The following is a 22,852-nucleotide window of genomic DNA, read 5'->3' on the forward strand; positions in this document are numbered from 1 at the left end:
TAAAAGCAGTTAAAAAGGTGTGCTAACAAAATAAATTGCGAACATTTCCAGTTGAGGCAACTGTGTGAGATTACAACTTCCGTCATCTGCAACCTCCAGCACTCATTACTCACGACTGTCTGCTGATTCAGTAGGTTCAGACTCCCCCTCGGAATCAGAATAGAATGGTTTTTCGACCTTCTCCTTTCTCTTTTCTCTGCCAATGGGTTTAGTCCATTCTGAAACCTGGGAAGAAGGAATTAAGTAATGATTCATCCAATTTGCACAAAGTGACATGGGGAATCAAACCATAAGGCAGGCCGTAGTTTTGGATCAGGATGTGACAGAGAGATTTAGAGGCTCGTCTTGTAAATTATAACTCTCATGGTCCACTATTAAACTCATTATTGGTGTGTAGTTGGGCACAGACAGTGGAAGATGCACAAGACAACACTGAATACAACCTTGAATTTCTACCAAATGCTGTTAAGTCAGATTATGTGAAGTCATTGTCAGTTCTCAAAATGTCTGTGCAAAAGTCCTAAGCAACATGCAGGTAAGAGGACACACAAATCACACAAGGCCCATGCTTCCCAGCCCAGGACACATGCATTATGTTGAGATACAAAGCGTCAAAATTACCCAGCCTTTCCATGTGTAACAAATTCAGTGTAATAATGTCCAGCTTGATTGGCAAGAACATAAAATTTGGAAGGAGAAGTAGGCCATTTGGCCCCTGAAGCCTGCTTCTCCATTCAATAAGATCATGGCTGATTGGATTGTGGTCTCAACTCCACTTTCTGGCTTGGTCCCATAACTTCTCACTCTGGTCAATCAAAACTTTACTCTAACTTTGAATATATTTAATCAACAATATTCTCTGCAGAAGTGAATACAAAAGAAATCTTTCTTATCTCCATTCTAAATGGGAGACTCCTTGGCTGAATCTTAAGTTTCTTTTGACTAAGTCTGAATTGCGTTGAGGTTTTTGGAGGGTTTTTCACAGTGAGGCCAAGTGGGATTTCTCATTGTATCTTGCTAAACTCACCGCATTAATGAACTATTACACTCCTACTGCAAATCTTGTGTCTCATTTCTAACTCATCTTACCACGTGCTATTCCCAGAGTAGCTTGCCACTCAATGGATATCTGCAAATGACTGGCAACTCTTGAGCCCATACCTGGACTTTAGAAGACCTGGACGAGCTCTGGCATTCTAAAGTTGCACTGCATCTCGAAGGGCAGAGTCAGAACATGGCAGAAAAGAAAAGATGGCATCATGATTCTCCAAGGGACCTGGAGGTCCTGATAGGGTGATTGAAGGAGAGGAGTCCTCTTCTGGAAGACCAGCAAAGGAAGTCATGCCAAAATGCTACCAGCTTGGTCCACGGTCACCACTTGAGGCAGTGCCATTTCCAGGCTGCAAAAGAACAGCCAGTAGTACTTCTAGAAGGTAAATAACTCTCCCTATTCCACTAGGGCTAATACCACACTTCCCTTAGCTAACTCACAAGACTCTATTGTCTATGGAGAACTGCCTGGTTCGACCAGAAGCACCTCCTGAAGCTCTGAGCGCGAGACAAATGGGGCCTCAGAAATGTTGTCACTTGCACACTACTAACCGCTTGGGTAATGATGCCTAAATGGAAACATTAGGCATAGAGAGTGTAGGAACACAAGTTGGCGAGCATCTCAATACAACAGCATTTCAGCTGGTTATGGAAGAAATTACCCAGACTGTTGGCAGTTGGAGGTCTGCCAGATACCAGTTACCTGATCAGCCCTAAGCAGGGGATGAATCTGTGGTGCTGGCAAACAAAGACTTCATCCAAATGCACAGGCAGAGCAACTACAGCAGACAGGCGTCTAGAATGCAGTGGGCATTTCAAATGCACATCCAAGTACTTTTTAAAGGTTGTAAGCTTACCGTAACAACTATCCTCTTAGGCAGTGCATTCCAGATCTCTGGGGAAATTCTGTTTCCTCAAATCTGCTCTAAACCTCCTGCCTTCCAACTTACAATTATGCGCCCTTGCTTAATGACTGTTCAACTAAGGGGAACAGCTGTTTTCTATTCACTCTTTCCATGTCCCTCATAATCTTATGCACCTCTGTCAGGTCCCCACTCAACCTTCTCTGTTCCAAAGAAAACAACCTGAGTTTATCCAGCCTCTCTTCATAGCTTAAGTGCTCTATCCCTGTCAACACTCTGGTGAATCTCTTCTGCCCCTCCTCCAGTACAATCACATCCTTCGGGAAAAGCAGAGACCAGAAATGTACTCCAGCTGTAGCCTAACAAAACACCTGTACATAACCTCCCTGCTGTTCCAGTCTATGCTCTGACCTATCAACTTTTCACTCCCACTTTCATTTACCTATCACATTCCCAGCTAACTAACCCCCAGCCCCATGCCCCCTCCCATTTATCTCTCAGTACCCCAGCTCACAAGCCTCAGTCCTGATGAAGGGCTTATGCCCGAAGTGTCGATTCTCCTGCTCCTAGGATGCTGCCTGATCTGCTGTGTTTTTCCAGCACCACACTCTTGACTCTGATAAAGGCAAGTGTCCCGTATACCTTCTTACCTACCCTATTAACCTGCCCTGCCACCTTCTGTGAGTTGTGAACAAACACTCCAAGATCACACTGTTCCTCTGAGCTTCCTACTTCTCCTGCCATTCTTGATTTCTCCCTTATCTTGTTACTTCGTCCAAACTGCACCATCTCATACTTACCAGGGTTACATTCCATCTGCCACCAATCTGCCCATCTGACCAATCATTTAAATCCTTCTGTAACCTAAGACCTCACCGTCAACCACTTGGCCAATCTGTGTGTCAACTATAAACTTAGTTATCATTCCTGTTGTACTGGGATTCCAGACCGATGGGTGCCTGGACATCAGTGACAACTACTTCCCTAAGACTTTGAGACATGGCTGCGTGCTTAACACATATTAGATTAGATTAGATTACTTACAGTGTGGAAACAGGCCCGCCGAAGCGTAACCCACCCATACCCCTACATTTACCCCTTACCTAACACTACGGGCAAATTTAGCACAGCCAATTCACCTGACCTGCACATCTTTTGGAGTGTGGGAGGAAACCGGAGCACCCGGAGGAAACCCATGCAGACACGGTGAGAACGTGCAAACTCCACACAGCCTGAGGCAGGAATTGAACCCGGGTCTCTGGCGCTGTGAGGCAGCAGTGCTAACCACTGTGCCACCGTGCCGCCCACATATGTTGTGTGTTTGCTGAGTAAGCTGGTGGAACATAAAGCAGGCATGAGATTTACATGGCACATTGCAAGATATGTTCCCCCTTAACTGAGGACTGCCTGAAACAAGCAAAAACAGCAGTTGCTGGAGAAACTCAGTAGGTCTGGCAGCATCTGTGGAGAGAAAACTGCTTATTGTGCAATGTACTAATTGACACTGCAAGACAAGAAAAGGCATCTTGGTAGCTGCAAAGTGAATGTGTACTATGAGAGCAAACAAGCAGCCTTGAGGATGCAGCCTGGCCTAATCCATGGGTTGGTGTTTGTGTCTGTGCACAAAGTGCTCCTGCTGCAGCCCCCAATGCTCTTACCAGTGTGTACAGCAGTGCAAAGTTGTGCTTCCAGAATGCTTGTCAGTGCAACAGAGAGGTGCTAAGATGACCATGAGAGGTGGTTGGATACTGCATGCCAATGTTTGTAGAGAAAGTGTGCATGTGACTGATGCTTGTGGATCATGCCCTGAGCTGCTTTTTGGTCATTTGCAACATGCAGATCATTTGCAGCAAACAGCAAGCTGAATCCATTCATGTTGAATCTTCCCGAGGGCTAGTTTGTTTGGTTATTAATATGGGAGTCTGAATATTAATATGATGAATTGTGATATCAATAGGGCATTACTTGTCAAGTAATAATCACAGGCAACTGGCAACTCTCCTTGTTTACCTTATCTCAATCTATCATAATATTGTTCAGCTGTATCAAATCTTCCCTAAATCTTCTTTGGGAGATTCATATGTGGAATGAACGGCCAGACAAACTAGTAGATGCAGGAAGATTACAAGATTAAAATATTTAGTCAGGTATATAAATAGGAAAGGTTTACAGGGATATAAGGGCAAATACAGGCAAATGGGACTAGTTTAGCTTGGGAAACTTGGTTGGCATGGACAAATTGGACTAAAGGGTCTGTTTCCATGCTGTACAACATTACGAATCTATAAGTTAAAAAAAAACAGTTTGCCCAACTTCACCTTGTCACTAAAATGTCTCAACCCTGGAATGATTCTGGTAAATTTCCTCTACACCTTCCCAAGGATCCTCACATCCTTTCTAAAGAGTAGTGACTAGAGCTGATTGCAATACTTTAGCTGTGACCAAACCAGACCTTTGTTCAGAATCAATCCTTTATAAATTTGCTATTAATTAGGAGCAGCCCTGTTGTTTGGAGATGGAGAGTAAATTAAATCATTCCTGGAGCAACATGTGGTTTTACATAGGTACAGAAGTAGACCATTAGCCCCTTGAGTCTATTTCATATTCAATGGGATCACGGCTGATATGTGGCCTAACTCCATGTACTTGCCTTTGGCCTATATCCTTTAATACTTTTGCTTGACAAAAGTTTATCAATCGCAGATTTAAAATTAACAACTGATCCTGCATCTAATGCAATTTGTGGAAGAAAGTTCTAAACATCTACCACCCTTTGTGTGTAAAAGTGCTTCCTAACATCTCTCTTGAATAGTCTGAGAATTAGGGCCAGGCTATGCCCCATAGTTCTAGCATCCCCAACCAATGGAAAAGCTCATCTTTATCTACCCCATCTTTTCCTGTTAATATCTTGAAAAATTCAATCAGACCACCCCTTAACCTTCTAAGTTCTATATTTCTCCTAACTTACAAACATTCACAGTTTATGTACTAATTATTAATCAACAAAACCAAAGATTTAAAAGATTCTAATATCGGTCATCTAGAGAACAAAAAACCTAGCATCTTATAACTCCTTTATTAAGATTTCTGTTAACCAACAGTGGTTGGGTCATACTCCAGACATCATAATGTCATTAATGTACAAGAAATTTGCTTCATTATTATAATATCATTGCTGATTAATATCCACCAGAGAAGTAACTGGTGGATATTAATTATATTTGAGCACATATAAATAGGGTATGGGTGTCTTGGGATGAAGTGGTAGTGTTCCTACCTCTGAACCAGAAGACCCAGACTCAAATCTGATCTGCTCCAGAGATGTTATACATCTCTTAACAGGTTGACTGGAAATTATCCACATTGAAATAAGGAACAGCTGTGAGTGCGACACTGAACGTGAGATGAAAATTCTAAGACTGAGGAAATGAATAAACTCCCTCCACAAAGAAAAGCTGCCTGTCTTGATTTCTACCTCACTGTTTGGCATGGAATCTACAGCTGAAAAGCATCTAAATGAATAAACATAAGAAATTGGCTGTGCCAGGAAACAAAATGGGCATTGTGTCAGTGAGGCAGAACAGTGGATTTCAAAATGTGGAGTTCTAGCCACTGGAAGATCCTTGAGGCAGACTAGAGGCTGGCCCAATAATACCATAGCTGAGCCGCATGAGGTAACAAGCCAGAACTCTCATCCCTAATACTTACAACTCCTTACACAAGATATAAACAACAGAGTTCTCATGAGCATGGCATGAATTGTCATAAGCACAAGCCATGCAGAGTTTCTGAGCAAGAATTAAGTTCCTACTGATATTGTTTGATTCATATCAAGTATTAGTTCTCAGAAGACCACCAAGATGTTTTATACCACAAATTACAATTTTTCAAATAACTACGCTCTTTTGTAGGATTTATGTTATAATATGTAAAGGTTGATGCATTTGTATGAATAAATTATGATACATTCCAAAAAAAATGAACACACTTATGAATCTGTTTTTATATTGAATAGAAAATATACAATTTGCAGAGTCTTCTGCCCCCTTTAAGGTCAGAGGGGGAAAGTTCAAAGGTGGGTGGCAAGCTTTTTTACACAGAGAACGATCAGTGTCTGAAACATGTTGCCAAGGATGGTGGTGGAGTTTGATACGTATGGGGCATTTAAAGGACTTTTACATAATCCCATGAATATGAAAGGAATGAAGCGTTATGATCCAAGGACAAGCAGAAGAGATTGGATTAATTTGGCGTCATGGGCGGCACAACATTGTGGGGCGAAGGGCCCAATCCTGTGCTGTAGAGTTCTATGTTCTAATCACTGCTCTTTGTCAAATGCCCACTCTCAGTTTCAAAGCCTCTTCTTACCCACCCTTAAGAGGTGATCTCAAAGCAGAAAATAACAGATAACAGACTGTTTTTCCTCAAAGCAAGAAGATGTTGCTCCTTCCTAAAACAGAAAATGGGTAGAATTCTTCTCTGACCAGCTTGGTTAGTTCTTGTGGTAATTGTGATAGAGCCGAAGACACTGAAGTCAGCACAAACAAATGCATTCATTTCTAACATGGTTTCTCATTAGAACAGATGGCAATAACAACAACAGGTAGATGCTGATGCCAATGTAACATATGAAACAAGCAAGTGAAGAACACAAAGCTTCATGTTAGTGTGGTCAGCTGTATTTATGTGCCTAAATAGCACCAAGATTTAGCGACAAGGGAGATGGGCCAAAACACTTTGCTTCAAAGCAGAAGTACTACCTATTATGGTGACTAATGCTGTAGTTACCTGGTTCAATGGATTCAATATTTAGGTTATCTCAATCAATACGTTCATTTAATGCCATTGATATTGTCAAGTAATAAGCCTGCAGTTACAAAGCATTTATGACTGTAGTGGCAGTTTGATGTGGCAATAGATAGGTTGTGTATTGTAGTCCCTCAGAATAAGGATAATGCTTGCTCACAGCAAGAACGTGCCTGTGCAGTCTTTTAACATAGGAAGCTTGTTGCACTGCAACTATCATGTAGTTCTGGTCAACCAGGAAACATGCCTGTTCTTTCCACCTATCATATGAGGAAGATTTATGAATTGATAATCAACTTGTTTGGGCCACCTTCCTTTGCTTTCAAGTCCTGAGATGGCACTTAAATCTGAAGCTTTTGCTCTAGAAATGGGGATGCCACTTACTGCGCCACAGGACCATCATCTTGAGCAGGCTGCGCTTTCAACATCGCACTTTCTGGGTGAATACCCGAGTAAATGAATAATCACAGATTCCCTGACATAAAAACACAGCACTGCAAACAACACACCCACACCTCTTTCCAGTCTCCCAGCAATCCGATTCGCAACTCCATCTCCACGGTCGCTTCCTCCTGCAGGCAGCATTGTAGAGGACACTCCCGATCAGACAACCAGAATTCAACAAACTGCAGAGCCACAGCACTGCAAATACTCCCCATATCCACCCACATCTTTTTGCCTGTCCTATGGTCAGTCTTGTGATTACTAATCTACATTCTTCTGTTTTGGGCTAATTACTAATCTGCATTCCTAATCTTTTAGCCTGGGGACTTTAGGAGTTCACTATTTGACCCATCAAACCTGCCCCATAATCAATTAGCTGCCTAAGGATTCTGTGATCCATGAATTGTTGAGGAATCAATCATTTGTGTTTTATTCCTAAAAGCTGACAATTGTCTAGGATACGGATCCCTTGGGAATATTGACCCGAGAGGTTTCATATGATCCACACTAGGGTTACTAACTAATGGCATTACTTTAAAGTATTCAGGCCCGCAGTTACCCTAACTCTTGTTGAAGTCTTCAGATCTGATTGCTGGGGTTTGTCCAGGCCCAGTACTTCTATTTTTATGACACCACTGATCAAGGTGGATAAAGCAAATTTATCAGACAGAGAATGGAGTCATTTAGTCTACATCTTGAGTACCTCAAGTTGAAGCAATAAAACTTTCCCAATATCATAAAGAAGTGAGAAAAAGACTTTGTGCTTTCATATCTGCTAATCAACTTAAAAGCAAGTAGAGAATTCTACTTGAATAAAAAGACTCACATTTATACAGCATTTCTCATGGTGCCTGTGCATTTCAAAGCACTTTACAACCAATGAAGTAATTTTTGAAGGTTAGTCACACTTCTAACATGGGAAATACAGCAGCCAATTTGAGTACAGTAACCTTCCATAAACAGCATGTGATAATGACAAGATAAGTTGTGCTTTTCTGATGTTGGTTGGTTGCACATCGGCCAAGACACCAGCAGAACTCCCCAGACTCTTACTTAAAGTACAGGTACACAATCTTTTATCCGAAATCCTTGGGGCCAATTGTTTTCCAGAATTTGGAATTTTTTGGATTTCGGAATAAATGACATTTTCACAGTGAAATTAAAAAAATTACCTAACTGCAGACCTACGTGTGGATAGCACACACACTGAGACACAATTGATGCCTGCCAGTGCTGGGCCACACGCCATGTTACATCTCAGTGACGTGGTTCGAGTGGGTGTGGAGTTGGGTCACCTATTCACATGCCAAAATGACGCTCCACACTCCACAAAAAGAATTTCGGATTTTGGAGCTTCATGGATTTCAGAATTTTGGATAAAGGATTGTGTACCAATACTGTCATAGGTTGTTGGGTCAAAATCATGGTTTCCTGCTCTATGAATGTACAATGAGTATACCTGCAGCACAACTCAGCAATTCAAGAAAGTAGCTCACCATCACCTTCTCAAGGACAATTAGGGATGGGGTATAAATGCTGGTCTCACTAGTGACCACCAAAACTTGTCAATGACTTTTTAAAGATCTCTAGCATTCATTGTTGAGGGCAGACAGGCTTGCAATGTAATGTCTCATCCGAAAGACATACCTCCAACTGTGTAGCCCTTCCTCAGCGCTGTAATGGAGAGTCAGCCTTGATTCTTATGCTCAAGTGGGATAGGCAGCCACATCCTTATGATTTAGGAGGCAAGCGTGCTAACTAAGCCACAGCACACATTCACAGGACACCAGCCACATCTTCAACAATCAAAATACTATAGAGCACTGGATAGGATAAATCATCAGGTGGGGACACTGTTAACTGATAAAGATGAATATGATTAAAATCAAACCTGTTACACTTCTCCACACAGAGACTAATGGGAAGAGACAGAGATTGTCAATTCAACTAAAGCTGCACTACCATCATTTCAATAATAGAACTCGTTCATTAATGTGATTGTGAAGGAAATGATTTTGATTAAAATGAAACATGAAGGACATTTTGTAAATTAAAAATGTCTCTGTCATTAGAATAAACCAGAGAAAGCCCAAAACATTGAGGAAACCAGCTCCATCCCTATCTGCAAACCAGCATTAAAAGATCACAACAAGGCCATAAGAAATAGGAACAGGAATTGGTCATTCAGCCCTTCAAGTCTACTCCATCATTCAACAGGATCATGGCTGATCTGACATCCCTTATTTCCTGCTCTTTCCCCATAACCGTTGATTCCCCTACTGATCAAAAATCTACCTATCTCAACCTTAAATATTCACAGACACTCTGCCCCACAGGTCTCTGTGGCAAGGCATTCCAAGATTCATACTCCTCTGAGAGAAGACATTCCTTCTTCTTTCATTCTTAAATTGGCATCCCCTTTATTTGCTCTCTGGTTCTAGACTCTCCCATGAGGGGAAACATCCTCTCAGCATTTACCCTGTCAAGCTCCTTAAGAATCCTATGTTTCAAAGAGATCACCTCTCATTCTTTTAAAGTTAAGAATAGAGTCCCAACTTATTTAATCTTTGCTCATAAGACAATCACTCCATGCCAGGAATCATCCCAATGAGCCTTCTCTTAACTGCCTCTAATGAAATGATCTTTCCTTTAATAAGGGGGTCAAAACTGCTCACAGTAGCCTGAATGTGGTCTCACCAGCACCTTATGCAGTTGCAGTAAGACTTCTCTGTCTTACACTTCAACCTCCTTAAAATAAGGGCCAACATTCCATTAGACTTCCTGATTACTTGCTGCACCTATGTGCTAGTTTTCTTAATTTCATGCACAAGTACCCCGAAATCCTTCTGTGTTGCAGCTTTCTGCAGTTTGGCTCCATTTAAATAAGATTCCATTTTGTTCTTTTCAAAGGAACAAATTCGCATTTTGCCATATTTTACTGCATTTACCAACTTTTGTCCACTTACTTAACCTATCAATGCCTCTCTGTCAACTGTTTATAACCCTCTCACAACCTTTCCAGCTATTTTAGTGTCATCTCCAAATTTGGTTACATGTACAACCTTCTTCCAAGTCATTAATATATGTTGTAAATAGTTGCAGTCCCAGCACTGATCCTTGTGGAGCCCCACCATCCCAGGTCACCACCCTGAAAAAGAACCCTTATCCCCATTTCCTGCCCATGAGCCAATTCTCTATACCTGTCAATATATTACCTTCAGCACTGAGCCCATTGGTATTCTGACTTTTTTTTGGCATCTCTTCCAGTCTCTTTGGATACATCACTTAATAAAGAATTTAAAACAGTTCCCCTTATTCCAAATGCAATCTAGCCAAGATGAGATCAAATTCAAACATCCCACTTCAATTATCTCCTTCCAGAAAGGAACCTCAGTGTTTTATTCAAAAGCTTTCAGTTTGCTTAATTCCATTTGCCTACATTGGTTGCATTACTCTTAAAAGCCAAACAAAATTTGTCAATCTCAGCTTTGAGATTTTCAATTGATCCCTTCAACCTCTTTTTCAAGTCAGAGGTTTCCAGATTTACACTAACCTCTTGTGTGAAGAACAGTTTCCTAACAAAATCCCTGAACAGCCTGGCTCTAATTCTACTGACCTTTGTTCTGAACTCCTCACCAGAGTAATAGTTACCCTGAAGTTCTCTACATCTGCTACGACCTGAGAAAGCAATCTCCAACAGTGTCACCTGCCATTCTCTCCCAGACAATAATTGCAGAGTTAAAGTATCAGACAGGAACATACCATGTTCAAGACTTTCACTTCTCCTTAGGGCTTGCAAAAATTCCTTTAGATCAGATGTTGCCAACCTGTGTGTGCTGCAAGACATATGGCTGATTTGATAAAGACATTAATCAACTTTAATGATGTCCCATATGCACCTCTGCTTCTGCTCATTGGCTGTTGAAACCTTCATCCATGCCTTCACAATCTCTAGACTTGTATTTTCCAATCCACACTTGGTCAATCTCTCACTGAATTAGTAGGAACAAATTACTGCAGATGCTAAAATCTGTACTGAAATAACAAATGCTGAAGCTCTGATGAAAAGTCATCTAGACTCAAAATGTCAGCTTGCTGTCTCTCCATGGATGCTGTCTGACCTGCTGTGATCTCCAGCATTTGTTGTTCTCACTGAATTAAGTTTGTTGTCACATGTACTCACATGAATACAGAGAAAAGTTTACAAATCACCACTTATGGTGCCTTCTTAGGTATTAGGGTATCGAGATACAAAATCTAGGTACAAAGCAGAAAAATAAAGAAAATAAAGTTAAAAAGTTGAATATTACAGCCCATCCTACTAAAAAGTAGAAAAACAAAGAAACACAGTTAACAGTCCAACAACACAGTCCATAAGCCCCTAGACAAGCTGGACTTGCACACCTCACAAGAGCTCGATGTCCCCTGTTGTGGGCTGCCTCATTGCTAATTCTCTACATATTTGAGATAATTCAAAACCTGAGAGTCCACTTACCAATCATCCCTATGTTCACTGACCAACACTGGCTCCTTGACAAGTAATGTCATGATTTAAAAATCCTCGTCCCCATTTTCAAATCTATCCATAGTCTCATTTCTATCTCTGTAGTTGCCTTCATCTCAAAACCTTTGTGAAATCTGGCCTCTAGAGCATCCTAGATTTTCATCGCTCTACCATTGGTGGCTGTAACTGCTGCTGCATGGTCCCCAAACTCTGGAATTCCCTGTATAACTCTTCTACTTCTCCGATCTCCTCGAAGATTATCTTTTCATCACTGACTGGGATCTCTCTTTTTGCAACTTAGCAGCAATTTAGAAAAAAATTCACTCATCGAACATATTCATTGATGCAGCTCTTATTACATGTTCATAGTTGCCCTTGAGAAGGTGATGATAATCTGCCTTCTTGAACTGCTGTAGTCCATGAGTGCATGAGATAGACCCACAATGCCAATAGAGAGGGAACCCCAGGACTTTGACCCAGTGATACAGAAGAACAGTGATATTTCCAAGTGAGCGGATTGAGAGATCTTGCAGGTGACTGTGTTACCATGTATCTGCTGCCCTTGGCCTTTCAGATGGAAGTGATTGTGGATTTGAAAGGTGCTGTTTATGGAAACTTACTGAAATGCATTTGTAGATAATAGACTGGAGCTATTGAGCAGTACTGGTGGAGGGAGTGGATGTGTGGATGTAGTGCCAACCAAGCCAGCTGATTTGTCCTAGATGGTGTTAAGCTTCTTGAGTGTTGTTGCAGTGACACTCATCCAGGCAAGTGGGGAGAATTCCATCACACTCCTGACTTATGCCTTGTAGATGATGGACAGGTTTTAAGAAGTCAGGAGTGAGTTATTTGCTGCAGGATTCCTAGTCCCTGACCTGTTCTTGTAGCCACTATATTTATATTTATAGTCCAGGTCAGTTTCTGGTCAATTGTAATCCCTATGATATTAATGGTGGGGGAATTCAGTGATGGTAATGCCATTAAATGTCATGGGGCAATGGTTGGATTGCCTCTTATTGGAGTCAGACATTGCTTGCCATTTTTATAGCATGAATTTACTTGTCACTTTTCGGCCCAAGCCTGGAAGTTATCCAGATCTTGCTTTTTTGGACATGGATTACTTTAGTATCTCAGAAGTTGTGATTGGTGCTGACTATTGTGCAATCATTGGCGAACGTACCCAGTACTGACCTTATGATGGAGGGAAGGTCATTGATGAAGCAGCTGAACATGGTTTTGTTTGGTGATGCTGTTGTGAGGCACCTTGTGGCGTTTTACTGCATTAGAGGTGCTATATAAATGCAACAGGGTATTGGTATGGACAGTTGTCCCAAATTTGCTAAAACTTTGTCCATTACCTCCACATTACGGACCGAGGGGTCAGGGGCAGACTCAGGCCAATCTGGGAGTTCCTGGTAACCTCCAGCTTTGCTGTTCAGCAGGTGGGACAATGAGCCGAGCTGAAAATGATCCCGATCTGTAAGAAAGGCAAATCCCAAAATTATAAAACTGTCTCTGAACTACCTGACACCCTGACAGCCCAACTCATATTTAATCCTGACCTGCTCTGCAGAGTCCACAAACAAACAAATCAACCACTCAACATAACTCACAACCACTTAATTCAAATGACCTGATAATTACAATGGTTTTTAACCACGTTCCACCACATTGCTAAAAATCTGAATCATGTTTCAGTTAAGCTGGCATAACTGCCTATCTCTAATTGTCCTTGGGAAGCTGCCTTCTTGAACTGCTGCAAATCATGTGATCCAGGGACACCATCACCCAGAACTCCAAAATTTGGATATGTGATAGTGATGACACAGCTGAATGGTGATATAGTTGCAAGTTTGGTTGCCACACTACCAGAAGGATATGGAAGCTTTGGAAAGCATGCAGAAAAGGTTCACCAGGATGTTGCCTGGATCGAGGGCATTGGCTATGAGGAAAGATTAAAATGACTATGATTGTTTTCACTGGAAAGATGGTGGCTGTGAGAAGACCTGATAGATGTCTACAAAATTATGAAAGGCATAAATAGGGTAGATAGACAGAGGCTTTTTCCCAGAGTTGAAGTTTTAATTACAAGAGGGCAGAAGTTCAAGGTGAGAGGGGGAGTGATTAAGGGAGATAGATGTGTGAGGGAAGTTTTTCATGCAGAGAGTGGTAGGAGCGTGGAACGCATTGCCAAAGAGGTGGTGGAAGCAGATACGTTAGCGAAATTTAAGAGGCTTCTGGATGATTACATGAATAGAGAGGGAATAGAGGGAAATGGATTGAATAAGGGCAGAAGGTTTGTTTTTTAGTTTAATTAGGGCATGATGATTGACACAGCCTTGAAGGGCCAATGGTCTTGATCCTGTGCTGTACTTCTCTTTGTTCTTTTGTCAAGATGGCGCATGGCTTGTAGGGGAACTTGCAAATGTTGGTGTACCTAAGTATCTGCTGCTCTTGCCCATCTAGATGATTGAGGGTGTGACTACTGAAGGTGTTTTTGGAGGAGCCTAGTTGAGTTGCTGCAGTGGATGTTTCAGATTATACACACTGCTGTCACTGTGCATTAGGGCTGCAAGTGAACGTTAAAGATGATGGCTGGGATATGAATCAAGTGAGCTACTTTACCCTGGCTGGTGTTGAACTTCTTGAACTTCTTGCACCAAGTGGAGAGTATTCCATCTCACTCCTGACTAGCGTCTTGTAGACTGTGGACAGCCATTGCAGAGATAGGAGGCAAGTTACTCATCACAGGATTCCCAGTTCCTGATCTGCTTGTCTCCACAGTATTTATATGGCGAGTCCAGTTTAGTTTTGATCAGTGGTCAGCCCCAGAATCTTGACAGTAGGAGATTCAATGATGATAATACCATTGACTATCAAAGGGAGATGATTAGATTCTCTCTTGTTGGAGTATAAATGATTTGGATGTGAACTTAGGAGGTATAGTTAGTATGTTTGCAGATGACACCAAAATTGGAGATGTCGTGGACAGCAAAGAAGGCTACCTCAGAGTACACCGGGATCTTGATCAGACGGGCCAGTGGGCTGAGGAGTGACAGATGGAGATTAATTTAGATAAATACAAGATGCTCCATTTTAGAAAAACAAATCAGAGCAGGACTTATACACTTAATGGTAAAGTCCTGGGGAGTGTTGCTGAACAAAGAGACCTTGAAGAGCAGGTTCATAATTCCTAAAAAGTAGAGTTGTAGGTAAATACGTTAGTAAAGAAGGCAATAGGTATACTTTCCTGTATTGGTCAGAGCATTGAGTTTAGGAGTTGAGAGGTCATGTTGCGGCTGTAGAAGACATTGGTTAGGCCACTTTTGGAATACTGTGCACAATTCTGGTCTCCAGAATTCTGGTGTCTAAGGAGAGGCTGAATAGGCTGGGACTGTTTTCCCTGGAGCGTCAGAGGCTGATGGGGTGACCGTATAGAGGTTTATAAAATCCTGAGGGGCATGGATAGGATAAATAAACAAGGTCTTTCCGCTGGGGTGGGGAAGTCCAGAACTAGGTTTAGGGTGAGAAGAGAAAGATATATAAGGGGCCTAAGGGGCAACTTTTTCACACAGAGGGTGGTGTCTTTAGGAATTGAGCTTCCAGAGGAAGTGGTGGAGGCTGCTACAATTACAGTATTAAAAAGGCATCCAAAATGCAGCACCTTGCATTTATCTAAAGTAAACTCCATCTGCCACTCCTCAGCCCATTGGCCCACCTGATCAAGATCCTGTTATACTCTGAGGTAACCTTCTTTGCTGTCCATGACATCTCCAATTTTGGTGTCATCTGCAAACATACTAACTATACCTCCTATGTTCACATCCAAATCATTTATACTCCAACAAGAGAGAATCTGATCATCTCCCTTTGATAGTCAATAGTATTACCACCATTGAATCTCTTACTATCAACATTCTGGGGCTTACCATTGATCAAAACTGAACTGGACTTGCAATATAAATACTGTGAAGACGAGCAGATCAGAGACTGGGAATCCTGCAATGAGTAACTTGCCTCCTATCTCTGCAATGGCTGTCCACAGTTTACAAAACGCAAGTCAGGAGTGAGATGGAAGGGTTTAGAGGGATATGGCCAAGTGCTGGCAAATTAGACTAGATTAGGTTAAGATATCTGGTCGGCATGGTGAGGTGGACCGAAGAGTATGTTTCTGCGCTGTACGTCTCTATGACTATGATTCTGTGATATGTTCTGCCATGGCACTGGTGTGAAGTGAGGATTACTTGCCTGCATGTTTTCTTGCATTGCTTACCAAGTTTCACTCACATTTAATAGAAGTTTTGTTTTGGGCTTAATAAACACGGTTGACTGATTATATAAAATTAGTGATCTGAAGCTGAATTATGAAGTGTTTAATTGAATTATCACAGATTTTAAAAACATTTTAACTGAGACCTCCTCCTCCTGAGTGAGGTATTTGTTCAGCCGTGTATGTTTCATTTCTGGATTAAGTTAGTAAGATAAATAATTGAGCAAGCACTGTGAGGATTTCCTCTCAGAAATACAATTTTCCAAAATGTAATAAGCAATAGTCAGGGAGGGAAAAGAAAGTGCATGTCAGTGGGACTAACTGGATTGTCTTTTTAAAGAGCTGGGGTCAAATGGCCGCCTTCTACGTTCTACTGTTGTAAGGTTCTTGGTCGGGGGTATGACAACATGGTCCAGAGTCTGTGCTGGAGGAGAGGTACAAAATGGCATGTGGCGCAGAGAGAACCTGAAATTTAGAGCCAATTGGATCAAAGGGTAATGGAAATCTGGAAATCTGTCCTCCCTCAAAAGCAACATTGTTCAGATTTGTAGGTCAATTGGAAATCTGGAATCCAAGATCCACAGATCTTTTTTCAGTAAGATGACAGACAAGGTTAAAATTGAATTGAATGGCAGAACAGGCTCAACAGGCTGAATGGCTTTGTCTTGCAAATGAATCCCAGCAATAATTTCTGTTCTGATTAAAACAATAAATATGATGCGTACTGATCAATTATCAGTATTCCATCATTGTTAAGGCTGAGGTTCACAAACTCATTAAGAACAATCCTGTTGATCCTCACCTGCAGCATGAAGAGCTGGGGCCAAAACTTTGCCAATTAGAGGCTGACAGCCCTTGGGTTGGCCACCAGGACCTAATACAGGCAGGTAATGTCATGAGGCCACTTCTTGGCCTCACTTGGCAGCAGGATGGTAAGTCTGACCACGTGCCTTCCCACTCAGATTCTAGTGGAGGCTGGAAGGTTACGGGATTTTGGGTAAGACACCATTCCACTTAATTAAATATTCTTCCTGCCTCCAACCTCACCACCAGAAGAAGATTCTTCTTACTGTGACCCCACTGCCTCAAACCATAATAAACAAAATTGATATATCATAACTTCCTACCTTTAAAGGAGGATTCAAGGACTGGGGCAGGCTTCTGGGCCAGAAACAACTTCTTGGCATACTTGCTCAACACACCACTTTTCTCTGTTGGAACAATGAGCTGCCGGATGAAACGGGCTCGGTCCCGGATGTCATAGTTCTGGTCATACTTGGCCAGATTAAGAACGTACTGAGTCAGCAGTTTGGTCTGGAGGGCAAGGAGAAATAAAACAAAACCATAAAGTATGTCAACCAAATACAACATCAATATGACCAGAGTAATAGATTGATGTTTTGTAAAAACCTAAGGTGGTAATGTAGTGGAAACTTCACTGGAACAGGAATCCAGAGGCCCAGGCTAATGCTTGTAGGGTCATGGATTTAAATCCCATCATGGCAACTGATTTCTGGAAATGGCAACTAGTCATGGTGTCCATGAAACTATCATCAATTATCGTAGAGAAAACATCTGTTGCCGAGTATGGGGGAAAGGTCTTACGAGGAAAGGCTGAGGGACTTGAGGCTGCTTTCTTTAGAGAGAAGAAGGTTAGGAGGTGACTTAATAGAGGCACACAAGATGACCGAGAATTAGATAGGGTTGACATTGAGAGCTTTTTTTCCCTCGGATGTGATGGCTAGCACGAGGGGACATAGCTTTAAATTGAGGGGTGATAGATATAGGACAGATGTCAGAGGTAGATTCTTTACTCAGAGAGTAGTCAGGGCGTGGAATGTCCTGCCTGCAACAGTAGTGGACTTGCCAACATTAAGGGCATTTAAATGGTTATTGGATAAACATATGGATAATATTGGAATTGTGTAGATTGAATGGGCTTCAGATTGGTTTCACAGGTCGGTAAAACTCAAGGGCCGAAGGGCCTGTACTGCACTATAATGTTCTATGGTCTATGGCAGCTGTATCAGGGCATTTGAATAACTCTTTATTGTCTGATGGTTCCATACACACTAAGATCAACCAGCGTAATACCCACAGAGAATAAGCTGACCTCTTTGCACACAGGTAGAGCACTCGAACGATCTTGTCTGATTCACCCCTTCAAGTTAAAACTTCTGGATTATTATCCCTCAAAGAAGGAACTAGGCTAACTCCTAATATAGATGGAAATTACACAGTATGAAAGATAAACGCAATAGATAACTTGTTGATTTCTGGACTTACAATCTCTTGAAGGGGTCAGGGTACAATTTTATACTGTGTACTGTTTTCCCCTGTTTGCTCTAGAAGGTTAAAAGACTCCATAGGATGTTGGAGGTGAAGGTGGGGAATTGAAGAGGGAAAGAGAATGAAGCAAGTGTTGAGTTAGAATACTCTGACCCCTTCTGATGCATGGAGAAGGCTTGACTGAAATAGGTCTTTTCTTGCCCATCAGTTTTGTACATTCATAACATGTTCTGTGTCGGGGCAAATGGGACCAATTGAAACTTTTGCCAATTTCCAGACAGCCCCATTCAGTTCAGACCTTGTATTCTCAAGACTAAAGGTTGCTTAGCAATAAAGTTTTAACTTAATCAATAAACTTGCCCATTTTCCAACTTGATCAGGAATTTGACACTCACATTGATGACTTCATTTGAAAAAAAACATAATATAGCTCAAATGGAGCAGCATAAGTAAATAATAACCATGAGCAAAATTTAGCATCAACACCTCCCACCTTTGTATTGCCCCATTGCATAAGAGAATAGACAAACACCTGTTTGGAGTTGGTAAGGTACAGTTTGGCAGCCAGGTTAGTGATTTGCAGCTTAACAATGTCTTCCTCATTGGTGAAGGACTTGGCCATTTTCCGAAGCACATCAGGAGCGATCGTGGGCACATGTTCACAGTACTCACCAATAAGCCAAAGGATACTGGCTCTTGCCATAGGAACCTATACAGAGAAAAGACAAATAATCAGTGATCGTTCTTTGTGTCAGCAAATAGGTTGTTTCAAAGATTGTGCAACACAGAGGTAGCATTTGCATTTCTGAGTCAGAAGATCCAGGCTGAAGTCTTACCTCAGCATGTTGATGAAGATGGATTTGTGTCACAATTCCTTCCCTAAGGGCATTTTGGGTCAATCTCCAGCATGTAGTTCAAAAAGACAGCTCACCACCACCTTCTGGAGGGCAACTAGGGCTGGGCAATAAACGCTAGCCTCCAAAGCCTCCTAAGCAATAAATGTTGGCCTGTCAGCAAAGCCCATGTCCGACGACTGAACCAAAGCAAAAAAGGTGTCCAAATGGGTTGTTCTTTTAGCTTCACCAACTCAGTTGATTGCACTCTCGCCTTTGAGTCACAAGGCTCTGAGGTCAATTCTCACTCCAGGGCCTAAGCACAACATCAATCTTAACCCTTGTTACTGAACTTAGTGATTTCTGCAACTGGATCCTCAGTTTCCTGACCCACAGGCCGTCATCAGTGAAGATTGGGGACAATATTTCATCCTCACTAACACTCAACACTGGAGTCCCCCAGGGGTGCGTACTCAGCCCCTACTGTACTCAATGTATACCCACGACTACGTCGCCAAATGCCAGACTAATGCCATTTACAAGTTCACTGTTGACACCACTATAGTCGGTTAAATCTCAGATGCGAAGAAACAGGGCATGTTTCGCTGAGCATCTCAGCCAGGCCTGCAGGGGCTGACTTGGCCTCCCAGTCACCGTTCATTTCAATTTCCTCTCCCACTCCCTTTCCGACATGACCATCCTTGGCCTCCTCCAATGCCACAGCAAATTAGACCGCAAATTGGAAGAACAACACCTCATCTTCCCCCTGGGCAGCCTACAGCCTGGAGGACTGAATATTGAGTTCTCCAATTTCAAACAGCCTCCCTTCCCATCCTCCAACTCCCTTCCCATCCCCTCCCCCTCCCTTCCATTCCTCTGATCAACCCTTCCTTCCAGCTTCCAACCAGATTCATTCCTTCCATCAACCAACCAGGCTGTACCCTCTACCTGTGTTCATCTCTATCTACCTCGCCACCCTGACTCCCCCCCTCCCCGAACCTGTCATTACATTCTCCTTTATCTGCAGCTCCACTTATACCCACCCCCAAGTTTGCAGAAGGGTTACACCCGGAACGTTGACTTCTCCACCTCCTGATGTTGCCTGGCTTACTTTGTACTTCCAAACTTCTACTTTCTACGGTGGACAGGCTTTGGGCAGTCAGAAGATGAATAACTCACTGAAGAATTCCTAGCCTCAGGAAAGCCTTTGTAGACATTGTATTTATATGGCTAGTTCAGTTCAATTTCTGGTTATTGGCAACCCCCAGGATTTTCATAGTTGGGCCCTCAAAAAGGCCAAATGTCAGATTTGAATATTAGGGTTGAGTATGAAAAATCCCAAGGTGGAAGATATTATTCAGGTAAACAGAACATTGAAAAAATTAAAAATTAAGCATTGTGTTTTGAAATTCCCTTCACTGGGAGATACCAGAAGCATGAAACTTGTTGGTTTTAGTGATGCCTCTAATGCAAATCTCTGTGATTGGTTCTCAAGTGCAGAGGGTTTATAATGTTTCCTCTAGTAAATGTTGCCCTTTAGCTTGGGAAAGTAAAAAGATCAGCAGAGGAGTATATTAATGATGAAGACTCATGCTCTTAGTGAGGCATTTTTATGAGCAAACTTAATCAGAAATTTCTGAAAGAAATTCAGCAGCAATACTGAGTGCCACATCAATCATAAAATAGGATAATGTACATTCAACAAAATGTGTGGGTGACAAAAGGTCGATCTTGCAGTTTTAAAACAGAGGATGGAAGATGGGGAGATTTCCAAATTGAAATGGGTGGATGGCAGCAATCAGCTATTTAATTGTTTTACAAAGAAAGCAGCAATTTCTAAGAAACTGTTACATTTATTGGAGAAAGAACACTTGGAACTTTAATGTGCAAAGAAAAGATGGGAATATAATTGTATGTCATTTTCTATGTTTTGTTCATTTTTTAAAAATTACAGTTTTATTTATGAAGGAAAAAGAGGAATTTGTTATTATCTAATATAGTTTTAAGGAGCCTTACTTCTGTTGTAGGAAAGGTTTTGGAAAGGATTATACGTGATAGGATTTATAATCATTTAGCAACCAACAATTTGATTTCGAATAGTCGATTTGATTTCAATTTGGTTTCGTTAAGGGCAGGTCATGTCTCACAAACCTCATTGAGTTTTTTGACAAGGTGACCAAGCATGTAGATGAGAGTAGGGCAGTTGAGGTGATGTACATGGACTTCAGCCAAGCCTTTGATAAGGTTCCATATGGTAGGCAGTTGGAGAAAATGCAGAGGCATGGGATTGAGGGTGAATTTGTAGTTTGGATTAGAAACTGGCTTTCTGAAAGAAGGCAGCGAGTGGTGGTTGATGGAAAATATTCAGCCTGGAGTCTGGTTACTAGTGGTGTGCCACAAGGATCTGTTTTGGGACCACTGCTGTTTGTCATTTTTATAAATGATTTAGACGCAGGCATAGGTGGATGGATTAGTAAATTTGCAGATGACCCTAAAGTCGGTGGAGTAATGGACAACTTGGAAGAATGTTACAGGTTGCAGGGGGACTTGGATAAACTGTAGAATTGGGCTGAGAGGTAGCAAATGGAGTTCAATGCAGCGAAATGTGAGGTGATTCACTTTGGGAAGAATAACAGGAAGGCAGAATACTGGGTCAATGGACCGATTCTTGGTAGTGCAGAGGGATCTTGGAGTCCATGTACATAGATCCCTGAAAGTTGCCACCCAGGTTGATAGTGCTGTTAAGAAGGCATACAGTGTGTTAGGTTTCACTGGTAGAGGGATTGAGTTCCGGAGCCACAAGGTCATGCTGCAACTATACAAACACTAGCGCGGCCGCACTTGGAATACTGTGTACAACTCTGGTCCCCATATTTCGAGAAAGATGTGGAAGCATTGGAAAAGGTGCAGAGGAGTTTTACCAGGATGTTGCCTGGTCTGGAGGGAAGCTCTTATGAGGAAAGGCTGAGAGCATTGCGTCTGTTCTCATTGGAAAGAAGAAGGCTAAGAGGGGATTTGATAGAGACAGACGAGATGATCAGAGGGTAGACAGTGAAAGTCTTTTTCCTCAGATGATGACGTCAGCTTGTACGAGAGGGCATAACTACAAATTATAGGGTGATAGATTTAAGACAGATGTCAGAGGCAGTTTCTTTACTCAGAGAGTGGTAAGGGTGTGGAATGTGTAAGGGTAGGGAGATTTAAACGATCCTTGGATAAGCACATGGATGATGATGGGATAGTGTAGGGTGATGAGCTTAGAATAGTTCACAGGTTGGCGCAACATCGAGGGCTGAAGGGTCTGTTCTGCGCTGTATTGTTCAATGTTCTATGTTCTATGAATGCCTCAGACGTGGTGGAATGAGTGAATAGGTGGTGGATACATTACTTAAGAGTTAATTGGTTTGAAATGGTTGGATAAATGTAGAGAGATAATAATCAATGGAGATGATTTTAAGGGAGTTTAGCTAACTTAAATAAAGCTATCACATAAAAGTGTGGATTTGAATTCTGTTTACAGAGGAACCTTGATTATCCAAATATCAATTCCGAATATCGGATTATCCGAAGAAGATCTCAAGGTCCGATGGAAATTTTACATCAAAGATGTGTTTTCAACACTGATCGCGTCTCTTTTTTACAGTGATTAAAAGTTAACTCGGCTTACCGAAATGCTGCCGAGAACAGTCCTAGACCTCGATGGGAGCCCAGGCACCGTCTCCAAATGACTGACCTCCAGCCCTCTCTCTCTCCCCCAACACTTTCCCTGGAGTTCTACATAGGGGTGTACCCT

The 22,852-nt window shown here is 41.9% G+C and overlaps 1 protein-coding gene across 9 annotated transcripts in view; it reads right to left on the bottom strand.

Moving 5' to 3' along the window:
- The window catches only part of ap3b2 (adaptor related protein complex 3 subunit beta 2), a 248,611-nt gene that overhangs the window by 59,676 nt on the left and 166,083 nt on the right, over nt 1–22,852 (bottom strand). For 6 of the 9 annotated variants that reach the window (XM_087982119.1, XM_087982116.1, XM_087982118.1 and 3 more), the window contains 5 exons: nt 18,759–18,935; nt 17,065–17,251; nt 13,026–13,144; nt 7,235–7,291; nt 114–225 (listed from right to left, as the gene is read on the bottom strand). In XM_087982119.1, coding sequence (XP_087838245.1) covers nt 114–225; nt 7,235–7,291; nt 13,026–13,144; nt 17,065–17,251; nt 18,759–18,935 — 652 coding nt within the window. The remainder of the gene's footprint in view (nt 1–113; nt 226–7,234; nt 7,292–13,025; nt 13,145–17,064; nt 17,252–18,758; nt 18,936–22,852) is intronic. The other 3 variants (XM_043680547.2, XM_043680543.2, XM_043680541.2) reach the window with 1 other exon arrangement.

This window comes from Chiloscyllium plagiosum, unplaced genomic scaffold (assembly GCF_037043375.1).
Source record: "Chiloscyllium plagiosum isolate Xiang-an unplaced genomic scaffold, Cpla_swu_hap1 HiC_scaffold_42, whole genome shotgun sequence".
Lineage (NCBI taxonomy): Eukaryota > Metazoa > Chordata > Chondrichthyes > Orectolobiformes > Hemiscylliidae > Chiloscyllium > Chiloscyllium plagiosum.